Source organism: Mus caroli, chromosome 14, assembly GCF_900094665.2.
Source record: "Mus caroli chromosome 14, CAROLI_EIJ_v1.1, whole genome shotgun sequence".
NCBI classification, from domain to species: Eukaryota; Metazoa; Chordata; class Mammalia; order Rodentia; family Muridae; genus Mus; species Mus caroli.
Window position 1 is genome coordinate 46,075,687 of NC_034583.1, and position 21,794 is coordinate 46,097,480.

The 21,794-nt window shown below is 46.0% G+C and overlaps 1 protein-coding gene across 10 annotated transcripts in view; it reads right to left on the reverse strand.

The window, feature by feature from the left end:
- Acin1 (apoptotic chromatin condensation inducer 1) overlaps positions 1–21,794 on the reverse strand; it is a 44,411-nt gene that overhangs the window by 5,274 nt on the left and 17,343 nt on the right. For 6 of the 10 annotated variants that reach the window (XM_021182214.2, XM_021182212.2, XM_021182213.1 and 3 more), the window contains 6 exons: positions 19,670–19,758; positions 16,981–18,240; positions 16,183–16,401; positions 14,789–14,904; positions 4,276–4,417; positions 673–715 (listed from right to left, as the gene is read on the reverse strand). In XM_021182214.2, the coding sequence (XP_021037873.1) occupies positions 673–715; positions 4,276–4,417; positions 14,789–14,904; positions 16,183–16,401; positions 16,981–18,240; positions 19,670–19,758 (1,869 nt within the window). Of the gene's footprint in view, positions 1–672; positions 716–4,275; positions 4,418–5,755; positions 6,057–6,080; positions 6,232–14,788; positions 14,905–16,182; positions 16,402–16,980; positions 18,241–19,669; positions 19,759–21,794 lie in introns of those variants that run through there. The other 4 variants (XM_029468787.1, XM_029468786.1, XM_029468785.1 and 1 more) reach the window with 3 other exon arrangements.

Genomic DNA, 21,794 nt, shown 5'->3' on the forward strand with positions numbered 1-21,794 from the left:
CAAACTACCACTGCCCAAGTTCCTCAGTGGGCAACAATTGCATGGTTACTGTCAGGAGAGGCTAAGAGCACTGAATGTTCTTCCAGAGGTCCTGAGTTCAATTCCTAACAACCACATGGTGGCTCACAACCATTTATAAAGTGATCTGGTGCCCTCTTCTGGCCTGCAGGCATTCATGCAGGCAGAACGCTGTATACATAATAAATAAATCTTAAAAATGGAAAGCATCCCACAGGCATCTCTCTAACTTCAAGTTCAAGGTCAGACACCAGAAAGGATGCACTCCCCTAAGTTGGGTGTGTAGCACACGCCTGTAGTCCCATCTACTTGAGAGGATGCAGCAGGAGTCAGTTTTCAGTCAGCCTGGTCTACACAGCAGAAACCTTGTCTCAAAAATAAGTAATGGTACAATGCTGTCCTCAAAGTGTGCTTGGAGTTGGGGAAACTGCTGTGGTATTGTGTGTCTAGCATGTGCAACACGCGTGTGCGCACTCTGGAGAAACAGGATTGGTTAAAATGAAAACCACCTAGATTCTCCATGTGTAGAGAGGGCAGAGTCTCACTAGGTGGAGGGGAGAACTGCACCCTAAGACTGATACTGGGAGGAAATGAATGCTAATCGTCTGCACACAGTTCTTATGACTTCTACCAGGGATTTGGGGCTAGACTTACAGACAACGGAGATTTTCCTCTTGAAAGACTTGGGCATCGAACTCTGTATGGAGAAGATAAGGAAGAGAGAGACACCCCACAGAGAGGGGGGAGGAGGTTAAATCAGGCAATCTTAGCATAAAAGCCAAAGACACACAGAGACAGAGAGAGACACTGACAGATAGAGACCAAAACAGAAGCAGCAAACGGCAAAAAACGAAGCAGAATCAATGCAAGTTAGAGGAAAATTAAACCAAACGTCACGGGAAGGTCATCTATGTCACCTCACACCAGTGTATTAGCTTTACCAGAAATAAGATGGGGAGGGGCTTAAAACCTCCAGCTACTTAAGTAGTTTTTGGGTTTTTTGAAACAGGGTCTCACTTTGTAGCTTAGGCTACATCATCAAACTTTTGGTGATCCTCCTGCCTCAGCCTCCCAAGCACTGGGATTACAGACATGAGCCACCATGTCCGGCTCCATTTCAGCCCTTTTAAGTTGCTGATCATGCCCTCAACTGTATCTAAGGGATGAGGACACGAAACCCAGCGAGCTACGCCCAGACCCAGGTAACTGGGTCCTCCTAAGTCCTTCCTTGCCAATTTGAAAGATACGAGAAAAATCAACTCTTGAGATGGCAACTTCAACAAGCTTCCTGTACTCAGCTCCTAGTCTGACATCTTGGCAGGAGATGGGATACTTGAAGACCACTCAGAGCAACACCAAGGAAAATAATTATACAAGGTTCACTGAAGATGAAGCACCCAAGGACAGGTAGCAGAGAGAATTTACAAGGATCTCTTGTCTAAGGAGGCTCTGGTAAAAGGCCAGCTGCCCCAGAGAAAGCCTCAGCCTTCCTAACCACCACCCTTACTCCAGCAGAGCCTTAACGCTCCCCCTTCAAACAGGGCTCAAATCCAGTGGCTCTGGCCAAGGATCAAAACCAAAACAAATCCCACAAGACAGATTTGGGCAAGCCTCTTTCCAGACACACAGTGGAGTGACACTACAGACAGAGCAGGGGCACTTTTATAGGTGCTTATTTCTGGAAAAACTAAGACCACCCTACCACCCTTCTAAAGGGTAGGGCAGGACCCTCTTAATCTCCCTTTCCCTCCCACCCCCAGCCCCACCTGTGTCATCTAACCAAGTCTCCTTGGTCTGTGTTAAGAGCCAGCCTGACCCCTAGCTAGGTTGCTCATGATGGGTAAGTTAGTGAGAAAAGGAAATAAACAAAAACCAAAAAACAAACAAACAAACAAAAAAAACCAAAAAAGAAAATAAAAGAACCCAAAAAACCAATTAAACAAAATAACTTAATTAAAACAAGAAAAACACGAACCAAATAAATAAACCCAACAAAGAAATTTTAAAAAAAAATTATAAAAATAAAAGATTAAAGAAGAGGTAGAAAATAAAAGAATAAACTAGGAATATGACAAATGTTCCAGGTACCATCTCACACCTGGGATCTTCAGTTCAGCCAATCGCACCTCACTGTGTACTGTATCTAGTCAACCGCCGTCCAATCAGAATGAGCCCTCCCTGCTAGGCGCTGTGCAATTGGTGGGGGGTTGGGTTGGCAAAAAAGGTGGGCGCACGGCGTGGTAGTCAGCGTGGCACTGCCAGAGTCCTCCCAGGGGCGCAGGGGGGGCGGGAGGGAAACGTGTGGGGGGACGCTGCTCAGTTTCCAAGATGTCAAAACAGTTCACTGGCGATGGCCAGCCTCAGCGAGGGGCAGAGGGGGGATGGGGGCAGAGCATCAGTCCTGGCCCTGTAGGGCATCATCTTGCAGTCCCTGATGAATGAGCGAGCAAGCGTAAGCGGCAGGAATGCTCCTTGCCTTTCTTTCATGAGGCAGGCAGGACCCTATGTCCACCAGTGGCAAGCTGCAGCAATGCCACTAGCCAACACTTGGGATCCAGGTGACAACTCCAAAGTCCCTTCCTCCTCTGAGTGTAACTGGGGAGAGGTCCTGTCACCGAGCAGGATCATGGAGCCTCTGATGAAGGTGGCCCGGGGGTGGCAGTAGTCAATTTCTCCAGGACCTGGTACACATTCAGCAGCAAGCTCAGAGTACGTCTTCTGGTTTGTCGTTGGCACCTCCTCAGGGACTCCAGCTGAGACAGTGGTTCCAGTTGGGTGGATGAGTGAGTCCCTGCCTCCAGGGATGGAGGAGAAGCTGAAGCAACCAACATGCTGCTGCCCTTCACCATGGACAGCAGGGACCAAAGGAAAGTCCATTTGATGAGCAAGTGGTGACACACGGGCTGGGCTGTCATCAGCTTTAAGTCCCTGGGTACAGACCCTAGACTTCTCTGCAGGGTTCCTAGTCGACAAAGCTTAGGCCACCGGCCCCACTCAAGTGTTTACAGCACGGCACTGTCGTCATAAACATCTGACTCTCTTAGGTTTCTTGGTCCCTAGATGGGGATCCCAACAGTCTGTAGCAAACAAGGCAACCCACAGTCTTTGATAGGTAAGGCATGTGGGCAGGCACCCCAGCACTGGCACAACTCTTCTTGGGGTGTCCCGAGCAGGGAGATGATTCAAGTCCACCCCTTTCCAAATGCCTTTGTTCTCAATACAAGTCTCTCAGGAGCAGTGCTCTTCTCAGCCCCCTGACATAAGCAAGACAGGGAGGCAAAAGGGGGCCCATCACAGACGCCCACAGACACGCCCCCTCTGGCCAAGACACCTGGATAGCAGACTCGGCTCTGATTGGGCGGCTCAGTAGCAGCGGGTGGGTCCAGAGGTAGAGGCGGCATCAGCGATTGGCCAGTTGGGCAGGGTTATATTTTACGGGCGGATTACCGTACATGAGGTACTTGGACAAAGTTTTACGGGGAAGAAGGACCTTGTAATAAATAATATTCTGCACATCAAATCACTTTCACCGGCCCCCACCCCCGCAACACACACCAGAGAAAGGCTACACACACAACAGCCCCTCCCACCCTGTAATAATACCACTCCCAAACCCAGCTAACTCTATTTCTTTAAGGGTCAAGAAGACTTCGCTGGCTCCAATGGGGGAAGCCTCTTGAATTGGGTACAGGAAAAAAATGGTAATATTTGTGCCAACAAAACAAAACCTAAGAGGGCCTTGTGGTTCACCCCTTGGATTTCTAAGAAGCTACACTTCCGTAATTAGACCACTGGGGGGCAGAAGAGCAACAAAAATTCCTCAGCATGGCTGACTCAGTAAGAGACCCAAAGCCCCACTAGGTGGCGACGAGTGCCATCAAGCTTTTAAAAAGGAGGGAAAGCTCAAGGAGTTAGCTTCACAGAAGCTTCAGCAGCAAGAAAGCTGCACTTGGGTTTTTTGGTTTTTCTTTTTCTCTCTTTCTTTCTTTTTTAAAAAAGGGCCATTAACAGATTTCCAAATTAGGAGCCTGCTCTGTATCACTGCTTCATGTAGGGAAAGGAAACCAAAGGCCTTGTCTGTTATCACAAGGGGCATCCCTTGCTAAACCAGCGAATTCTCCCTTGCCCTATCCTGATCCAAGGATAGCCTTGTCCCCTTTAGGTCATCCCACTGTGTAAGAGGGATGGCTGAGATGGTCTATTCTCCCTAAGCCCATGCTCGGCCCACCCTCCCCAACAGGTGGCTTGGCTAGTTACCTCTTTCTTTTCCTCTTCTTCAGCACCGCCTTCTGGGCGCTCATCATTGCTAACTTGGTCTGCAACAGGCAGAGGCGGCTCAGGCACCTCATTTCCAGGTCTGTTTTCACTGGTGTCCATGGTCACTTCCTCCTTCTCTTCACTGACAGCATGGAAGAGATTGAAGGAAAGGGCAGGAGAGAGTGAAGGGGAAGAGAGAGCAAGATGTTAGCTTTGGGGACATAAAATCCCAATGGCTCCTTACTTGGGTGGGACCAGACTAGAACTCTGGCGCTAGGGGAAAGTGGGAATGCTTTCTTTAGGGAGAAAGCACACATTACGGCCACTCAGTACCAGACGGGGCCTTTATGTGGGGTTCCCAGCACTCAGAGTTCTTAGACACTAATTTCACAGCTCTCTGCACGAAACCAACAGTCTCCTCTGAAAAGTTCTTCAAAAGTTACCTCAATTTGTCTAGAAGGCTATAACCTCTCTACTCACTAGTTAAGGCACCTTTAATTTACCAAGAACCTTAAAGGAAGCCCACTTCCTTTATAAAAACTAAAAAACCCAAGACTTTGGAAAGGGCATAGGTGTAGCCAATGACCCCGACCTTGTGTCTAATCAACTGTTAATTAGCAAGTGCCCGGTGATCCACAGGGTCTCCAGACACCAGGACCAGTAAGAGTGATGGGGCTGGTAAGGGTGCCCACTTCTCTCTCACCCTAGGAAAAGCTGAGGAATGGCTCCATCACCTGCTCAGAGCAGAGACTGTTGTTACATTTGACTCTTACCCAGTCACTCCCATTGCTCATTCCAACTTCCAAGAGATAAAGAGAGCAGGCCTCCCAAGTCAGTAATACCCTCCCCCACACCAGACAACTCCCCCAAAACAGGGAACCCACTCGCTCACAAGTTATCACTCACTTCAGACAAAGAAATCCGGAGACTCCATCAGATAAACTATCTTCCTACCTTTCTGCCACCATCCCTAACTTCTAACCCTGACACCCCCAAAAACTAGATTTAAAAAAAATCAAAACAAAATCAGGATGATCAGGGGTACAAGGGGTACAGAAAAGGGAAACCAGGCCTCCCCAGACCAGGAACTAGTACCAGAAAATACAGCATTAATTCTCACCAGGCTGTGTGACACACAAGAGGTCAGAAAAGCCTCCCCAGTGTAGGCAGGGAGAGATGCAAAGCTGAGGGGGAGGGGGAAGCCAGGACTGGGCCCCCAGCTAACAGGACCCCATAGAACACGTGATTTTTTTGCTTAAATCTTGAAGAAAGGCTTATCAAAAACCCAAACCAAAACAAACAACCTACTGCTCAGAGAGGGCAACTGGGGCCAATTAGAAACCGAGCAGGAAGGACAAAGGGAGAAAGCGGAATGCCTGAAAACAGATCAAAATGAAAGACAGTGCGAGGCATGAGGAAGCTGGGGAGGATGAGGCGGCGGGGCGGGGGGGCAGGACACATGGGGATGCGAGCCTCTCACCCTGCTCTGCTGTCTGAGAACATCATTATTTTTTTCTCCCCCTGGAAGTGCTGTTTATCCCTTTCTGGAATGGAAGAAATAACAAAAACCAAACAAAAAAATCCTAAAAAAATTAAAACAAAAATCCCGAACCAGACAAACCCCCTTCCTTGCCCACAGCTCCCACCACCTCCTCCCAGCCACCCGATCCAGAGAGAGAGAAAATCAAGATGCAGCAACTGGGGAATCCAAAAAAAAAAAAATGGTAAATGGAAGGGGAGGTGGTGGTGGAGCGGGGAGGCTAAAATAGATCGGGCGTTTAAGAGATAAGCGTTTAAGTCCTCACGGCAAACCCCGAGTTCAGCTGGACTGGTCTCTCTGGAGGAAGAGGAGGAAGATGGCCAGGTTGCTGGTAGTAAGCTGACTCTATTGTATTGGCAAAGCGGCAGCGATCAGCCGGAGACATGCAGGGGAGCCATCTTGCCACTTACCCAGCAGCCCGTGTGTGCGGATGGGGGAGGGCCCTGATGCAGCAGGGGAGGGGAAAGAGGGAGGGCGCTGAGTGAGCAAGGTTCTTACCCTCTGGCAGGCCACAGGGAGTCAACTGGCTTCAAAGGCCAGGCCTTTCCCTTCTTTTCTCAGGTTACAGCAGCTAAGCGGTCTACTGCTACAGGCCTGGGTGCTTGCTCCCAGTCTTCCAAAGGGCCAAGAAGGGGCCAGGTGGGGAGAACAGACAGTTACAGCTGCCTGACCGAGGACCCAAAGTAAGTGCCGGCAACGGCAGAGTTGGGAATGAGAAACGATTAAAGCCAAAGCAGGAACATTTTTAAAGATGACCAAAGCTTCTATCTACTCTCAGAACATCAAGACAGCATTTTCTTATGTGCCCATCACTGTCCCACCCAGGATAACTAACTCGCTGCTCACCTCTGCCAATGATCACGTGGAACCTCTCTCTGTTTTCTAGAAAAGTTGGAGGGAAGTGGGTAAGTCTGGGAGAGTTTCTTTTTCAAATCAGAGGAAAGGGTGGATGTCTCTGAAGAGAGCCAGAGTTCCCAGTCGTTAATAAGCCCACTCAGCCCCAGGGTGCCTGCTTACACCAATGAGGAGAAGGCGAGCGGCCGTGCACAGCTAAGGCCTGAAGGCATCCAGGTGGACAGGATGGTGCAGGTGAGAGGTGTTCCTTGGGGGCAGGGTAGGTGAGGTAAGCCCAACGTGAGGCTGGGAGACAAGCAAAGACCAGGCCTCTCGGCCATCTTCCACACAAGCAGATGTGAGTGTGAAACCGACCTTAACAAAAGATTCAGTCCCACTACAACCCTAGTACACAGAGACTAGGGCATGTTGTGTTACAAAATACAACAACAACAACAACTCAAACCAACCCCTCCAACAACAACCACCACCACCAGTAATAGCAACAAAGAACTGCTGAAGACTCAACAAGCTAATCTGCGGACTGAAATGGCCTCAGTTCCTTTTCCTAACAGCAGAACGAACGAACCCTCTTCAGACAGAAATCCGGAGACTCCATCAGATAAACTATCTTCCTACCTTTCTGCCACCATCCCTAACTACTACTTCTTTTTTTTTTTTGGTTTTTCCAGACAGGGTTTCTCTGTGTAGCTCTGGCTGTCCTCGAACTCAGAAATTCGCCTGTCTCTGCCTCCCGAGTGCTGGGACTAAAGGCGTGCGCCACCACGCCTGGTCATCCCTAATTTCTAATCCTGACACCCACTCCCCAAATACTAGATTAAAAATAAAAAAATCAGGGGGCCGGAGTTCAGTTCCCAGCAACTATCTGTAATGGGATCTGATGCCTTCTTCTGATATGTCTGACAGTTACAGTGTACTCATATAAATAAAATAAATCTTTGTTTTTTGTTTTTTCGAGACAGGGTTTCTCTGTGTAGCTCTGGATGTTCTGGAACTCACTCTGTAGACCAGGCTGGCCTTGAACTCAAAAATCTGCCTGCCTCTGCCTCCCAAATGCTGGGATTAAAGGCCTGCGCCACCACGCCCGGCAAAATAAATAAATCTTTAAAAAAGAAAAAAGGTCAGGATGATCAGGGGCACAAGTGACAGAAAAGGGAAACCAAGCCTCTCCAAGTCAGGAACTAGTACCGGAAAATTCAGCTTTTCTACCAGGCAGTCGGACACACAGGAGGTCAGAAAAGCCTCTCCCGTGGGGGTGGGGGTGGGAGGGAGGGAGGGGCAGAGAAAGACAGACACAGAGACACATGGGGAAGGGGGAGGGGGAGGGGAAAATTGTAAGAACTTTTGAGAACAGGTCTGTGTGGGTTAGGCCAGCCTTGAACTCAGATCCGCCTGCCTGTGCCTTGAGAGTGCCAGGATTCACCCAACCTCATTTTGATCAAAGCTTTTAGACAGGAATCAAATTTTCTCTGTGCTGCTTAAAATCCTAAACTTACAATGCCAACAAGTGTATGCTACAGTGCTGTTTATACATTAAAAGTTCCCTTTTACACAGGGATTCCTGTCTGCTCAAAGGTAAGGCAAGATCCGGTACGGGGCTTAAAAAAGAAGTGAATCCAGGAATGAGACTGGCCCTACCTTTTACAAACTGTGTGATAGTGACCACATTTCGGCTCCTCTCCTATACTCTGTAAGTGTTGCTAACAATAATACCCACCTCAGGGACAGTGCTAGCTCTGTGTAGTCTGGATGCTGATGCACACGGAGACCAGAGTGTGCAGGAAACGCAGGCACAGGCAGCAGTCACTGCAGTTTTTTTAATTCAATGGGTAGACACTTTTTCTCTGCTGGTAAAATATTCAGTGATGGGGATGACAGGTTTTGACAATGCCCTTATCACTCTGAATAATAATCATTAGGTTACCTGCCACCTACCTCCAGTCTGCAATGTTCCTCAGGGGTAGAGACTTGTGCCTTGGTCCCTAGCTCAGACTTTAAGACAAATAACTATGTATGCACTTCTTAATTACGATATAATGGTGGGTAACAAGTGGATACTTAACAAACATTTGTACATCTAAAAGATTGTTTTCTCCGTTTCTTCACGTATGTACGAGCAGTGGACCGCATGCATGTATGGATGTCCTACCTGTGTGAGCCTACACTGTGGAGGCAAGAAGCTAACGCTAGGAATCATTCTTCTTCCCACATGATTCAAACAAGATGGAGGTACAAACTGTAATCCCAGCACCCGGGAAACAGAGGCAGGCAGATCTTGGTGAGTTTGAAGCCAGCCTACAAGCCAGGTCTACACAATCGGTTCCAGGACAGCCAGGGATACAGATAAACCCTATTTTGAAAAATGAAAATGAGTGACAGGGTCTCTCAGTGAGACCCGGAACTGGATGATTCTGCTAGTTTTTCTGGCTAGTTGGTAATCCCTGACTTGGGGAGAATGGTGCAGGTGCAGCATGCCTACCACATGTGTGTGCCCATGGTTCTGGGGATCTCTAGTCCTTACACTTGTTGAAAAGCACTTTAACCACAGAGCCTCTCAGCCAAGAAGCCGTTTCTGGAAGAGCATTTTTTTTTTTTTTTGGGACAGGGTTTCTCTGTGTAGCCCTGGCTGTCCTGGAACTCACTCTGTAGACCAGGCTGGCCTTGAACTCAGAAATCCACCTGCCTCTGCCTCCCAAGTGCTGAGATTAAAGGCGTGCGCCACACCACGCCTGGCGCCTGGCTCGTATTTTGTTTTTTTGTTCTGTTGTTTTTGAGATGGTCTCACCATGCAGCCCCAGCTGTCCTGGAGCTTGCTAGGTAGAGCAGACTGCCTTGATCTCCAAGATGAGCCTGTCTCAGCCTCCCTCCCAGGCACTGGGATCAAAGGTGTGCACCACCTCAGCTGATCCCTGCACAGCCTTCCCACAACGCTATCCCTCAGAATGTACATCTACTGTTCTAAAGTACTTCTTGCTGTTAAAATGCCTCTACAAGTATCTGTAGGAAGCTTTTTTGGTTACGGAATTTTGTTCTTGTGGATTTTCCCCACAGTCTCACTATGTCAAGAATGCCTGCGGAGCTCACTTGGAGCTTAGGCCACTTCAAGTCAGTAGCCTTCCTCCCGCTGAGATTACCGTAAGAACCTCCAGGTCAGGCTTTTGCATTTTCCTTTTCCTTTTTTTTCTTTTTTTTTTTTTTTTGAGAAAGGGTCTTATCCCTGGTTGGCCTGGAACTGGTAACATAGGCCTTGAGCTCATAGAGACCTTCTTGCCTCTTCCTACTGCTGGGATTAACGGTGTGTGCCACAACCACCTAGCTCTGGCTCTGAAAATAAAATGAACAATCCCATTTTCTCCTTGACTTTCATAACATAGATTTGTGCCTTCTACTTTCCTATACATGTGCATACACACACACACACACACACAGAGTGCATATAAAAACAACTTATGAAAAAGAGAGGCTACGAATTTGAAAGAGAGCAAGGAAAGGTCTGTGGGAGGTTTCACGGGGGAAAGGAGAAGGGGAAAATGATGTAATTATCTCAAAAAAAAAAAAGAAAAGAAAAAATAGATTCATTATTTTATATGTATGAGTGTTTTGCCTGCATATATGTTGTATATGCACAATGTGTGCCTGGTGTCCAGAGGTCAAAAGACGGCACTAACATCCCTGGAGCTACCATGTGAATGCTGGGAACCAGACCCAGGTCCTCTGCACGAGCAGCCAGCACTCCTAACCTCTGAGTGTCTCTCTGGCCCCTCCCTTCTCCCTTTGATGGAATTTTACAGGACCCAAGAATTCCTAAGATGCTATTTTCAGAAGACAATAAAGAATCCTTAAAACTATCCCATCTTTTTTAGACAAAGGCACATTTCTCCATTTCATGAGCTCTTGAACAAGTATCTCTGACCTGTCAAGTTGCACTGGGAACAAGAGAAGAGATAGGGACCCCACACAAGCCCCCTTCCAACACAGAGCAGCATCGCTTAGAAGGGAAGGACAGAATTACTTAAATATTAACATTATATTACAGTATGAATGATTTAAGAGACACTAATGGAAAAGGCAATTTCTACAGGCATATAAGTTTAATCCTTAGTTAGTACTGCAGTCTAAGATCTAGGAGCCCATGTGAAAACGCAGTAAGAAGCACTGAAACCTGATACCCTAGGAGCTCCGTCACAAGACAAACATGGAGAGTGTATCACTTTATCCTTACATACAAGTTACTCTGAGTAAGCAAACCCTGATAATAAACGAGGCTTTCGTTTGTCTGTGTAAGATAATGTACCATTTGGGATACTGGCATTTCGTCTCCTGAGGAGCAGCAGCTTGCCGTACCGATTTATACAAGTATCCCATTCCTCTTCTCAAGGCACAAAGACAGGCAGGCAAGCACAGCATCACGAGCCTCACGTTGCTATTGGCTACTAGGCTGTGCATACAAAAGGCTGTGCTTAGGAAAGGCTGGGTGTAAGAATAAACTGTTGCCCATGAACAAATGCACCTACAAAAAAAGAAAAAAAAACAACTAAAACAAGCCAGGCGGTGGTGGCGCACGCCTCTAATGCTAGCACCTGGGAGGCAGAGGCAGGTGGATTTCTGAATTCGAGGCCAGCCTGGTCTATAAGAGTGAGTTCCAGGACAGCCAAGGCTACAAAGAGAAACCCTGACTCGGGAAAAACAAAAAACAAAAAACTAAAACAAACAACAAAACAAAACACCCAAACTTTTCACTGCTACTATTGTATTTTTGGAGACAGCCTCATTATACTGCCGTACCCGTCCTGGAACTCTCTATGTAGACCAGGCCATCTTTACACTCACAGAACCCTCACGGCTACCACCACTTCTGCCTTTGTGCTGGGACCCGAGGGGTAAGTCATAACCGGCCTATTGTTATTAACCATTTAGAGCACCTCAGACACAACCAGAATCAAAACAGGTTTAACCAACCTATTTAAAATGATTTAGAAGTGATCCTTGAAGCAAATTCTAACTTTTTCCCGTTACCATTTTACTGCTGTGTCTTGTAGCTATGTGATATTGAGGTAGGTAGGGAAAACAGGATTTAAGCCACCAATGCTCTGCCTATCCAGTATTTTCAAATGAGCTTACTTTTTAAAAGTTCTAGAGGGCTGCCAGGCGGCTAAGATTGGGAGCGCTGTCAATCACTCAGTTGAAATATAGGGAAACCACAAAGATTTATTTACTAAATTCTTTGTGAGAACAGATATATGGGCTTAGGCTTTGAACACATCTTTTTGTTAGGTTGCTGAACAGACTGTCTACCATAGATCAAGGAAGATGATGGACAATTTCAGTATTTGCCCAAGCTTTTACCTTGTCAGAATCAATATGACTGGATTATCTTAGCCATAAAGTGAAGGTCAAAATCACCTTTAGCAGTAAAAAAAACCCAAAAAAACCCCACAACCCTCTGTATATAACCCTAAGCTTCATATATCCCAGAAATGAATGGGGAAAATCCAGAAATAAAGGCCTTTTCAGACAACAAGCTAAGCCCCTCCTTGCTACGGTTTTACAGACCACCACTTAAAGGTTGGCAGGAACACTGCAGATACAGGAACAGTCCTCCAAGGTGTCAACAACTTCATTTCTGCTCCTTTCTTTTTCCGGTTGCTGAGACAGGGTTTCTCTCTGTAGCCCTGGCTGTCCTCAAACTCAAGAGATCCCCTCTCTCTGTGCCTAGAGTGCTGGGATTAAAGGTATGCCCACAACACCAGGCATGAACAACCACTTTAAAACTGCCAGTGTGCAAGGCCACGGACCGTCATGGACCAGGGATGGACACATTATTTTGAATGACACACAAAGGAGCTTTCACCCTTCACCATGGATGGTGTGAGCTGGGGATTCTCAAGAGTCCTTGAAGTTTCACCTCATGGCCCTAGAAAAAAAATACCTTCCTCAAACGATAACAAACTTGTCTTACAATGGGAGAAAACTAAATAAACTTTTTCAAAGGGAGCAAGCTTCTGGTTTGTGAATCAAAAAATATAATGGCCACAAGATGGCAGCAGAGGCAAGACTATGAGACGACCTCTAGAACTACCACAGTAGAGCACTAAACCCTAATTAGCCACAAGAAAATGAGACCATGCCATTTGCCCACCACCCCCAAACTAGACTTAGAAGACAGCTGGGACCGACCTCTCCTAAGAGTGTAAGTGAGCAGACTGTTACTCGGGAGGAGGTAATACTGGTAGCAGAATTTAAGAACATTCAAGCAAATACAGAGCAATAGGACATTTTCCAAAGCAAGCCACAATTCCTGATGTTTTAAAGGTAAGCAATCTCACTATTTCAATACTTCATTTTTTTTTTTATTTTCATTTTTCGTGAGTTTCAGACTATGAAGTCGGGATTCAGAGTAAGTAAATGTTTACAGACAGGGTTTCTCACCGTAGCAGGTCAGCCTTGAAACTTACTATGAATCCAAGGATGACATCCAATCTTCCTGCCTCCCCCGAGTGTGCACCCCATGCCCTTTTCTTTTCTTTTCTTTTTTTTCTTTTCTTTTCTTTTCTTTTCTTTTCTTTTCTTTTCTTTTGGGAGGCAGAGTGTATCTCTGCGGTATCTATCCCAGGCTAGCCTTGAGCTTTCAATGGTTCTGCCTCAGCCTCCATAATACTGGGGTTGGAGGAGAATACTGGGCCTATGCGTGTGTGTGTGACCCTGCATTATTCCAGTAACTTAATTTATAATACAAAGCTCAAAATAATGAGTATCTAACTACAAAATTAAGTAGACATGAATATTCCTTTTACAAATTAAGTACTAAAAAGCTCACATTAACCGTAAGAACGGTGTCTTAAGAAATCACTTCTGATGCCAGGGCGCCCTACCTGCCGTACACTACTTGCTCTCAACTGGTACAAACTGCTCAGTGAGGCGACATCCAACAACCAGGGAAAGGCAAGCTCCTAGGCATTACAATTAGTCTTTGCTTTTGCTTGTTTTGTTCTGAGTCAGGGTATTGCTATGTAGCCCAGGCTGGCCCTAAACTCACACTCTGCCTGCCCTAGGCTCCACTGCAGTGCCACCACGGTCAGGTTTGTGAAACTCTCTCTCTCTCTCTCTCTCTCTCTCTCTCTCTCTCTCTCTCACGGTCAGGTTTCTGAAACTCTCTCTCTCTCTCTCTCTCTCTCTTTTAAAAAATATTTATTTATTTATCTATCTATTTATTTATTTATTATATGTAAGTGCACTGTAGCTGACTACAGATTCACCAGAAGAGGGCATCAGATCTCATTAAGGACGGTTGTGAGTTACCATGTGGTTGCTGGGATTTGAACTCAGGACCTTTGGAAGAGCAGTCAGTGCTTTTAACCACTGAGCCATCTCTCCAGCCCCCTACACCCATTTAAGAGACAGTGTCTCTCTCTGTAGCCCTAGTTGTCCTATAATTTGTTATACAGACAGACTAGCCTCCAACTAAGTGATCTGCCTATCTCTGCCTCCCAAGTGCTGAGATTAAAGGCAGATGCCATTAAGCCTAGCCTAAAGGACTTGATATGCAGCACTGGTGTGGAACTTGCCAACAGGGCTGACTTCAAATCTGTGGCAATTCTCTAGTCTTGTTTTCCTGAGCATTCTTAGGTGACGCGCCTATCGATTGATTTTGCAATAGGTTTTCATCTAGCTGCTGTCAATCTGCCGTGTGCCTGCTGGCATTTAATCCTCTTGCACCTCCCTCACAAATGGGATTACACCACAAACCATCATGTCTAGCTTGTAGACCACCAGTCTTTATTAAACTGAGTCCTTGGACTCAGATATGATTAGAACACTGAGTTAGAATTCTGTTTTAAGCAGCAGGGTTACACTCAGGTGTTTACTGTTTAAAGCGGTTACCTATTTCAGCTCAAAGATTCCACATGGTTTTTTCTTATGCCTGGATCATTACTTTCCAAACCACCTTAAAGTTCTGGAAGTTGAGGCCTACCATAGTGACATTAAAGTCTGGCCTCTCTCTATCCATGAAACACTTCCTTCACGTTTTAAAAGCAAGTCAGGACCGCTGAGTAAAAGAAACCCTATGGAGCAAAGCCTGGTGCCACACTTGCCGCTCCTTGTTATCTCCTTACTTACACAGTGTGATGAGTCCTTTCTGATTCTGGCAGATGAGATATCTGAGTCTCTGAGGTTTGAGGCTGTGTGGCAGCTGGTGGCTCTGCCTCTTCAGCTTCACACTTCTTTGGGCTCCCCTGTTAATAGAGAGCAAAAACCAAACAAAACAAAGGATTTAATCCTGTTAGATTAATTTTCTTTAACTTGAAGCTAGTAAAAGACAGTGCATGACATACATAGTAGCAGTTTCACATAAGGCCATCTTTATTATTTTAGAATGTGGAATGGAATGTGGCTTAAAATTGTTCCTATATAAATTAGTTTGTTTTTTTTTCTTTCAGGTTCTCATTTTGTAGTTCTGGCTGGCTTGGAACTCACTATGCAGATTAGGATAGCCTTGCAACTTACTGATACCCACCCCAATACTTCTGCCTCCTACATGCCGGGATTGAAGCTGTAAGCCATAATGGCTGGCTAAAGGTAGCTACTTTGAGACTCTCTAGGCCGAGGCCTGTAATCTCAGCACTCTGGAGGCTACGCCATGAGGATGGGCAAGGGATGAACAAGACCCTGGTTTTGTTTTTGTTTTTCTCAAGATAAGGATTCTCTGAGTAGCTCTTGGCCATCCAGAAAATCACTCTGTAGATCAAGCTGGCCTTGAACTCAGAGACCTGCTTGCCTCTGCCTCCCAAGTGACGAGACTGAAGGTGTGAGCCATCACTACCAGCTCCCATAACCAACTCAAAGCAATCCTCCTCAATACTAAGATATAAGCCCGTGCTATTGTGCCTGGCTCTTGAATTTGGGGAGTAAGGTGGTACACGTCTTAAATCCCAGCACTAGGGAGGCAGAGGAGACAGATCTCTGAGTTTGAGGTCAGCCTGGTCTTCAGTTCCAGGATAGCCAGAGCTACAAAGAGAAACCCTGTCTCAAAACAACCAAACCAAACCAAACCAAACCAAACCAAACCAAACCAAATAAAGCCACAAGAAACAGAGTCTATTATACAGCTCTGGCTGTCCTGGAACTCACTATTGTAGACCAGACTGGCCTTGAATCTCAGAGATCTGCCTGCTTCTCAGTGCTGGGATTAAAGGTATATGCCACCACATCCAGCTTAGAATTCAGTAGCTGACGACCTGAGTTCTAGCCCTGACAACTACATGGTAGAAGAACCAAGACTTGGCCTCTGACCCTCATATACACTCGCCAACCCTCCAACAAACAAACAAGTAAGTATTCTCAATCGTCTGCATTTCTTGACTGCCGTCCAGACAGATCTTTGAATTTGATGGTGAAGACACTCACACACCTGTAATCCCAGCAAGTGCAAGGCCAAGGCAGAACCATTAGTCTGACGCTGGCCTGTAAGATGCTGTCTCAAAAACACTGAACAACGGGAAACTCCAGCCTACCTGCTCCAGCTGCAACCTCTGGATCACATGCTGTTGCTCTGGCTCAGGATGGCTCAGATGCCTCCCCCGGACAGACGCTGAGAACGTGGGAGCCTTCTCCTTTGGTTCAAGGACCTGCAGCTGTGGCCCAGACGGAGCTGCAGCCTCCTGACCACAAGAGGGATCTTTGGTTTCAGTGTAGCTGGTGTTGCTATCTCTGGAGACTCCAGGGCTCAGAGACTAAAAACACAAAAGGAAACACGAAAGGGAAATTATTTTATACTCCAAATATTTCGGAAAGATTAGTCTGAGTAGATCCTGTATATGCAGGAGACCACTAGACTTTTCCCAGTTTTGGTGACCCAGTCCAGTCTGGATCTTTTTTATCTTCTTGATAAAGAGATTTAAGTAGCACAAACAGGTATTGGACTTGATCTATAGCCCAGGATGGCCTTAAACTGAAGATCCTTTAGCCTCTACCTCCCAAACGCTGGAAGTACAAGCTGATTAGGAATACCTGGTCTTCCTCTAGATCTCCTTGTCTCGTGTATGTACTGCCATTTAAGTGAATAATCTCCAACTACATATTCAACAACTTTACTATGTTTCATCCAGAGGCTTACACTCTCAAGAAGCTTGTATTGATGAAAGAGGTGTATTCAATATGCTTTGTAATCAAAGGGGTTCAGAACACTGCACTGACTCTGTAATGAAGGAAAAGTAACAGTGGAGTCTGTAGGAGTCTTCTATTCCTCTTAGAAATCATTACAGGTTATTCTGAGTTTCAAAATGACCAGAGACAGGATTCTCCATACTCACTTTTCTGCTGCTGCTTGACGCGGAACGGGAACGAGATCGGGAACGTGACCTGGACTCTGAAGTTGACCTGGAGCCCATCTTGGGCCTCTCGTGAGGGTTGGCATGAACTCGTGCTTGGGCTCCATCTCTCTGCTTAGATCCTGGAGACGACTGTGGGTGGGAAGCCGCACTGTCAGGAGATGGAGATCTGGATGGAGAGCTGGAGGATGAAGGGGAGGAGGACCTGCTAGAGGATGAGTCGGCTGACTGCTTCACACTGTGCTCTGGGAAGAGAGCGTGGGAAGCTCTTCTGCCCTCCTTCTGTTCCAAAGACTGTTTCTTCATAGGTTCCTCAGTGATGCCTTTGGCGGGTGCTGACTCCTCTACTGTTAGAGGGAGGGGAGCAGACTTGTCATGCTCACTGTCAACACCCTTCTGGGCGGAGTATTCAGGCAGTAAGCTTTTCTGAGCCAGAGGCAGGACACTCTCGTCTGACACTCTCCCTGCTGGAGACTCTGCTTTGGTGTCTGTAGTACCTGACAAAGGAGACAGGCTTCTTACCAGCTGCACCGTATGAGGAGACGCTAGTGGCTCCCTGGCTCCAGCATCTGTGTTAGGAGGAGATAACTGAATGAGGACAGGGGGTGCTGGGCCTTCCACTGGCTCCATCTCTTCCTGGAGTTGTATATGAGTTGGTGGAGATGACGCTTCCTTGGTAAGTAAAGGTGGGGGTGTTTCCTCTTCACTGACTATCTGTTCTGGCTGCAGCACAACAGGGGCCTTCTCTAGGTCTTCAGGAAGTGGAGGTGGGGAAGGAGACTGGGATTTTTCCTCCAAACCTTGTGAAGACTTTACCTCATTTTCTTCTTGAGGGAGAGAAACAATTTGTGTCTCTTTCTCTTGTTGCTGTCTGGCCAGATGACTTCTTCTAGCTTCTTCTTGGGATCTAGTAACTCGCCCTCCTTTCTCTAACTCATCCTTTTCCTGGGATCTTATGACTGGGGGTTTCTCATCCACCACCTTTTCTGGTTTTGGTCTGGTCCTCTCTTCCCCTTCTTCATCCTCAAACTGCTTCAGGGTTGGTGCCTCAGCATCTCCAGATTTCTGTGCCTCATCTACCTCCTCTTCCTCTTCATCATCATCTTCTTCTTCCTCCTCTTCTTCTTCCTCCTCCTCTATTTTTAAATTTCGATCTGCTCTGACCCTCAGGTTTCTAGATGGTGTCTCTTGATCCTCTTCCTCCTCAGCAGCCTGACTGTACTCAGGGAGTTTAGATTTTGCCTGAAAGAAAAGATATACATCTGCTTGAAGTGAACAGAGGAAAAGCATCTCTCAAGGCACTCTTGGGAAGGAGAACTTCAGCAACTCGGCAGTGGGTGAGAGAGTAACCTCTGCTGAGCCGGGCTCCTCAACAAATCAAAGCTGAGGAACCAGGAGCACGGTAAGGAAGCTGCTTCTCATTTGTGCTTTAGCTTCCAATCTCCTATGTTCTTAAAAAGATTTATTTTATTATTTATTTATGTCCATGTGTTATCCTTGTGAGCACAAGTGCCATCAGAGGCAGAAGAGGGCACCTGATTCCTGGGAACTGAAGTTATGGGTGGCTGTGAGCTGCCATGTGGGTGCTGGGGCTACAGCTTGACTCTTCTGGAAGAGCAGCCAGTGTTGGGACCTGCTAAGCCATTTCTCCAGCCCTGGTTCTAAATGGTTTTAAGGTTTATTTCATGTGGATGAATAGTTTGCTCACATGTATACAGGTGTATCATGTATGTGCCTAGTAAGTACCTGAGGTCAGAAGAGGTCTTCACCACTGAGCACTTCTCTACAGACCCTGACTTAATTTTAAACTTTTAACAGAATATCTACAAAGTAGAAGAGAGATCTAACCTACTGTTACTTAGCATTTCTTTATCACTTTGGCTTTTTCCCCCTTTTCTCTTTGAGATGCAATACCACACCCTGTTTCTCATCTTCCTTCTCCTCCTCTCTCTTTGAAGCAAGGTCTCATGTAGCCCAGGGTGGCCTCAAATGCAGTGAGATAATGTCTCTGTCCCCAGGTGCTGAGAATCAAGTGGCTCTTACCCAGTGCTGTCACGGCTTTGCAGTCAATTATCCTGAGGCTATACTTCTACATTGTTCTTCCTTAACACTGGCTCAGATAGTTTTAATTGAATAATTACATCACATCTTGTCTTATTATTCAGCTAAGAATATAGTCCAGCCTACTGACTTTTATATTTAAAAGATTCGGGGTGTGTGTGTGTGTGTGTGTGTGTGTGTGTGTGTGTAACTCAAGAGGACAACTTGATGGGAGCTATTATTCCCCTTCTGCTGTGAGGGTCTCTGAGACTGAAATCAGGTCATTAAGTGCCTTTACTCATTCAGCCCTCACAGTTAAGTTTTAAAAACCCACGTATATGGTCATGGCAGTCACAGTAGCATATATCTGTAACTCCAGCATACAGGAAAATCAGACAACAGGATCCAGTGAGACTGTCAAAAAAAAAAAAAAAAAAAAGAAAGTTAAAAATCTATTATTTGATCAGAAGCCTGAAGGCCAGAGCAGATCTAACCTACAAAACAAAAGCAGTGGCTGAGATTAGACGATGGCCGCACAGGCTGAGACCCCGACTCTGCCACAGCCTGAGATGCAGAGAGCTGCAGGCACCCTGGGGGGTGGGTGGGGGAGGGGGGGTTGGGGTTGGGTTACCTGTCTAACTCTGGATGATCGTCTTTCTCCTTTCCTCGGCTTCTCATCATCAGATTCTCCTTTTTCTTCAGAAAAAGAGGAGCTCTTTCCTATCAAATGAAAGAAAAGCAAATCATATTTGTGACACGAAAGCCTTGATTCACAACTTTCTAAAATCCAACCAGTCATTGCCTATGAGGTGTTGAGTCAAAGAGTTCTACCTTTTTTTCACATATATATGCTCGAGGCTACACAAAGGTTCTTTTTAAATAACTCTTGCCATGAGGCTGGAGAGATGGCTCAGCAGTTAAGGGCACTGACTACTCTCCTAGAGGTCCTGAGTTTAATTCACAGCAACTGCATGGTGGCTCACAACCATCTGTGATGCGATCTGATGCCCTCTTCTGGTGTCTGAGGACAGCTACAGCATATCCACATACATAAAATAAATTTAAAAAAACAAAACAAGAAACCTCTTGCTATGCATTTTGAAGAATATTTTAATACCTCAACTCAAAAGTAACCTCCAGAAACTTCAAATCGCCCAGCAGGGGTACAGAAATACAAAGCATACCTAGATCTATAATGTCTTTTCATATTCTGAAGCAGAATTTCAGATTTTACCATTCTGAAGGCAGGAATGGTTGGTCACTCACACGGACAATGTCAGCCCTCCAGAGGTTGAGGCAGGAGCACTGCCGGGAATTCAAGGCCAGCCTGAGTTGCTCTATGTTGAGTTCCAAGCCAGCCTGGACTACAATATGAGCCTGTCACTGCTTTGTACCTACTTACCAAAGTTACTTTACGAGTATGGGTGTTTTTTGCCTGTTTGCATGATTTTTATCTTGTGCCTTCCGAGGCGGTATCAGATCCCCTGGAGTTGGAGTTACAGACAGTTGTAACCCATCATGTGGGTGTTAGGAATCAAACTCAGGTCCTCTGGACAAGCAGACAGTGCTCCCAATTGTAGAGGCACCTCTCTAGTCCTGGATCACATCTGAACAATGTGTCTAGTATTATGATTTGTTAGTCCCTCTTACCCAAAACTAGAAATGAAAACTCAGGGCCTTGTGCATGCTCAGCAAGCACGGTAGGGAGCTGGAGAGACGATTCAGCAGTTAAGAGCACTGGCTCTTTCAGAGGACCTGGGTTTAATTTCCTGCACATACATGGTAGCTCACAATCATCTGTAACTCCATTTTCCGGAGGTCTGATATCTTCTTCTGGCCTTCCTGGGTACAGGCATGTACAAGGTGCATAGGCACACAGGTAGGAAAATACTCATACATTTAAAAAAAAAAATTAAATAAAAAACACCCTACCGTTAAAGTATACCCTCACTCTTTTGTCTTGGCTTGAGATGAGGAATTGCTGTACCGGATCCTCCTGCCTTTGATTCCCGAGTACTAGAATTTATATGTGTGAGCCATGCTGGCTCTACTGGTTAGGTCTGACCAAAATATGATTAAATATACCAGTCAATCTGCACAATCATAAACTCAAGAGATGAGTAAAGAAGGTTTTTTTGTTTTTGTTTTTAAAATGAAGACAGGAATACAGCTCAATACTATGCAGTGTACACTTAACAAAGTGGCAAAGACTGGGCCAAAACTTCCAGGGATAAAAGAAGGAAAAGGTTGGGTGGCGGCTGCAGCAGCGCACGCCTTTTATCAAGCACTTGGGAGGCAGAGGCAGGCAGATTTCTGTTGGAGGCCATCCTGGACTACAGATTGAGTTCCAGGACAGGCAGGGATATGTAGAGAAACCTTGTCTCAAAACCAAACAAAACAAAACCAACCAAACCAAACCAAACTAAACCAAAAAAGTACACAGACAAATTAATTCATGCTAAATGAACAGGGCTTTAGAACTGTGTCCTCTTATGTTTTATACACTGGTATTCAAGATGGAAAGTTTTTTTTTCTTCCCTTCAAGGGAAAGAAAGCTTGAAAAGTATCAGTCTAGACCATTCAAGTCTAGAATGTTCCACTAGAACATTACAGTACTATATAGAAGATCTGAGCACAACTTATTCACATACATGTGGCACTGCATGGGGAGGTTTAACCTCCAATGTGGGCAGAAGGGATACAGAATGGCAATACATGGATAAGAATTAGTTTAGTAAACAGCACGGGATGGAGAG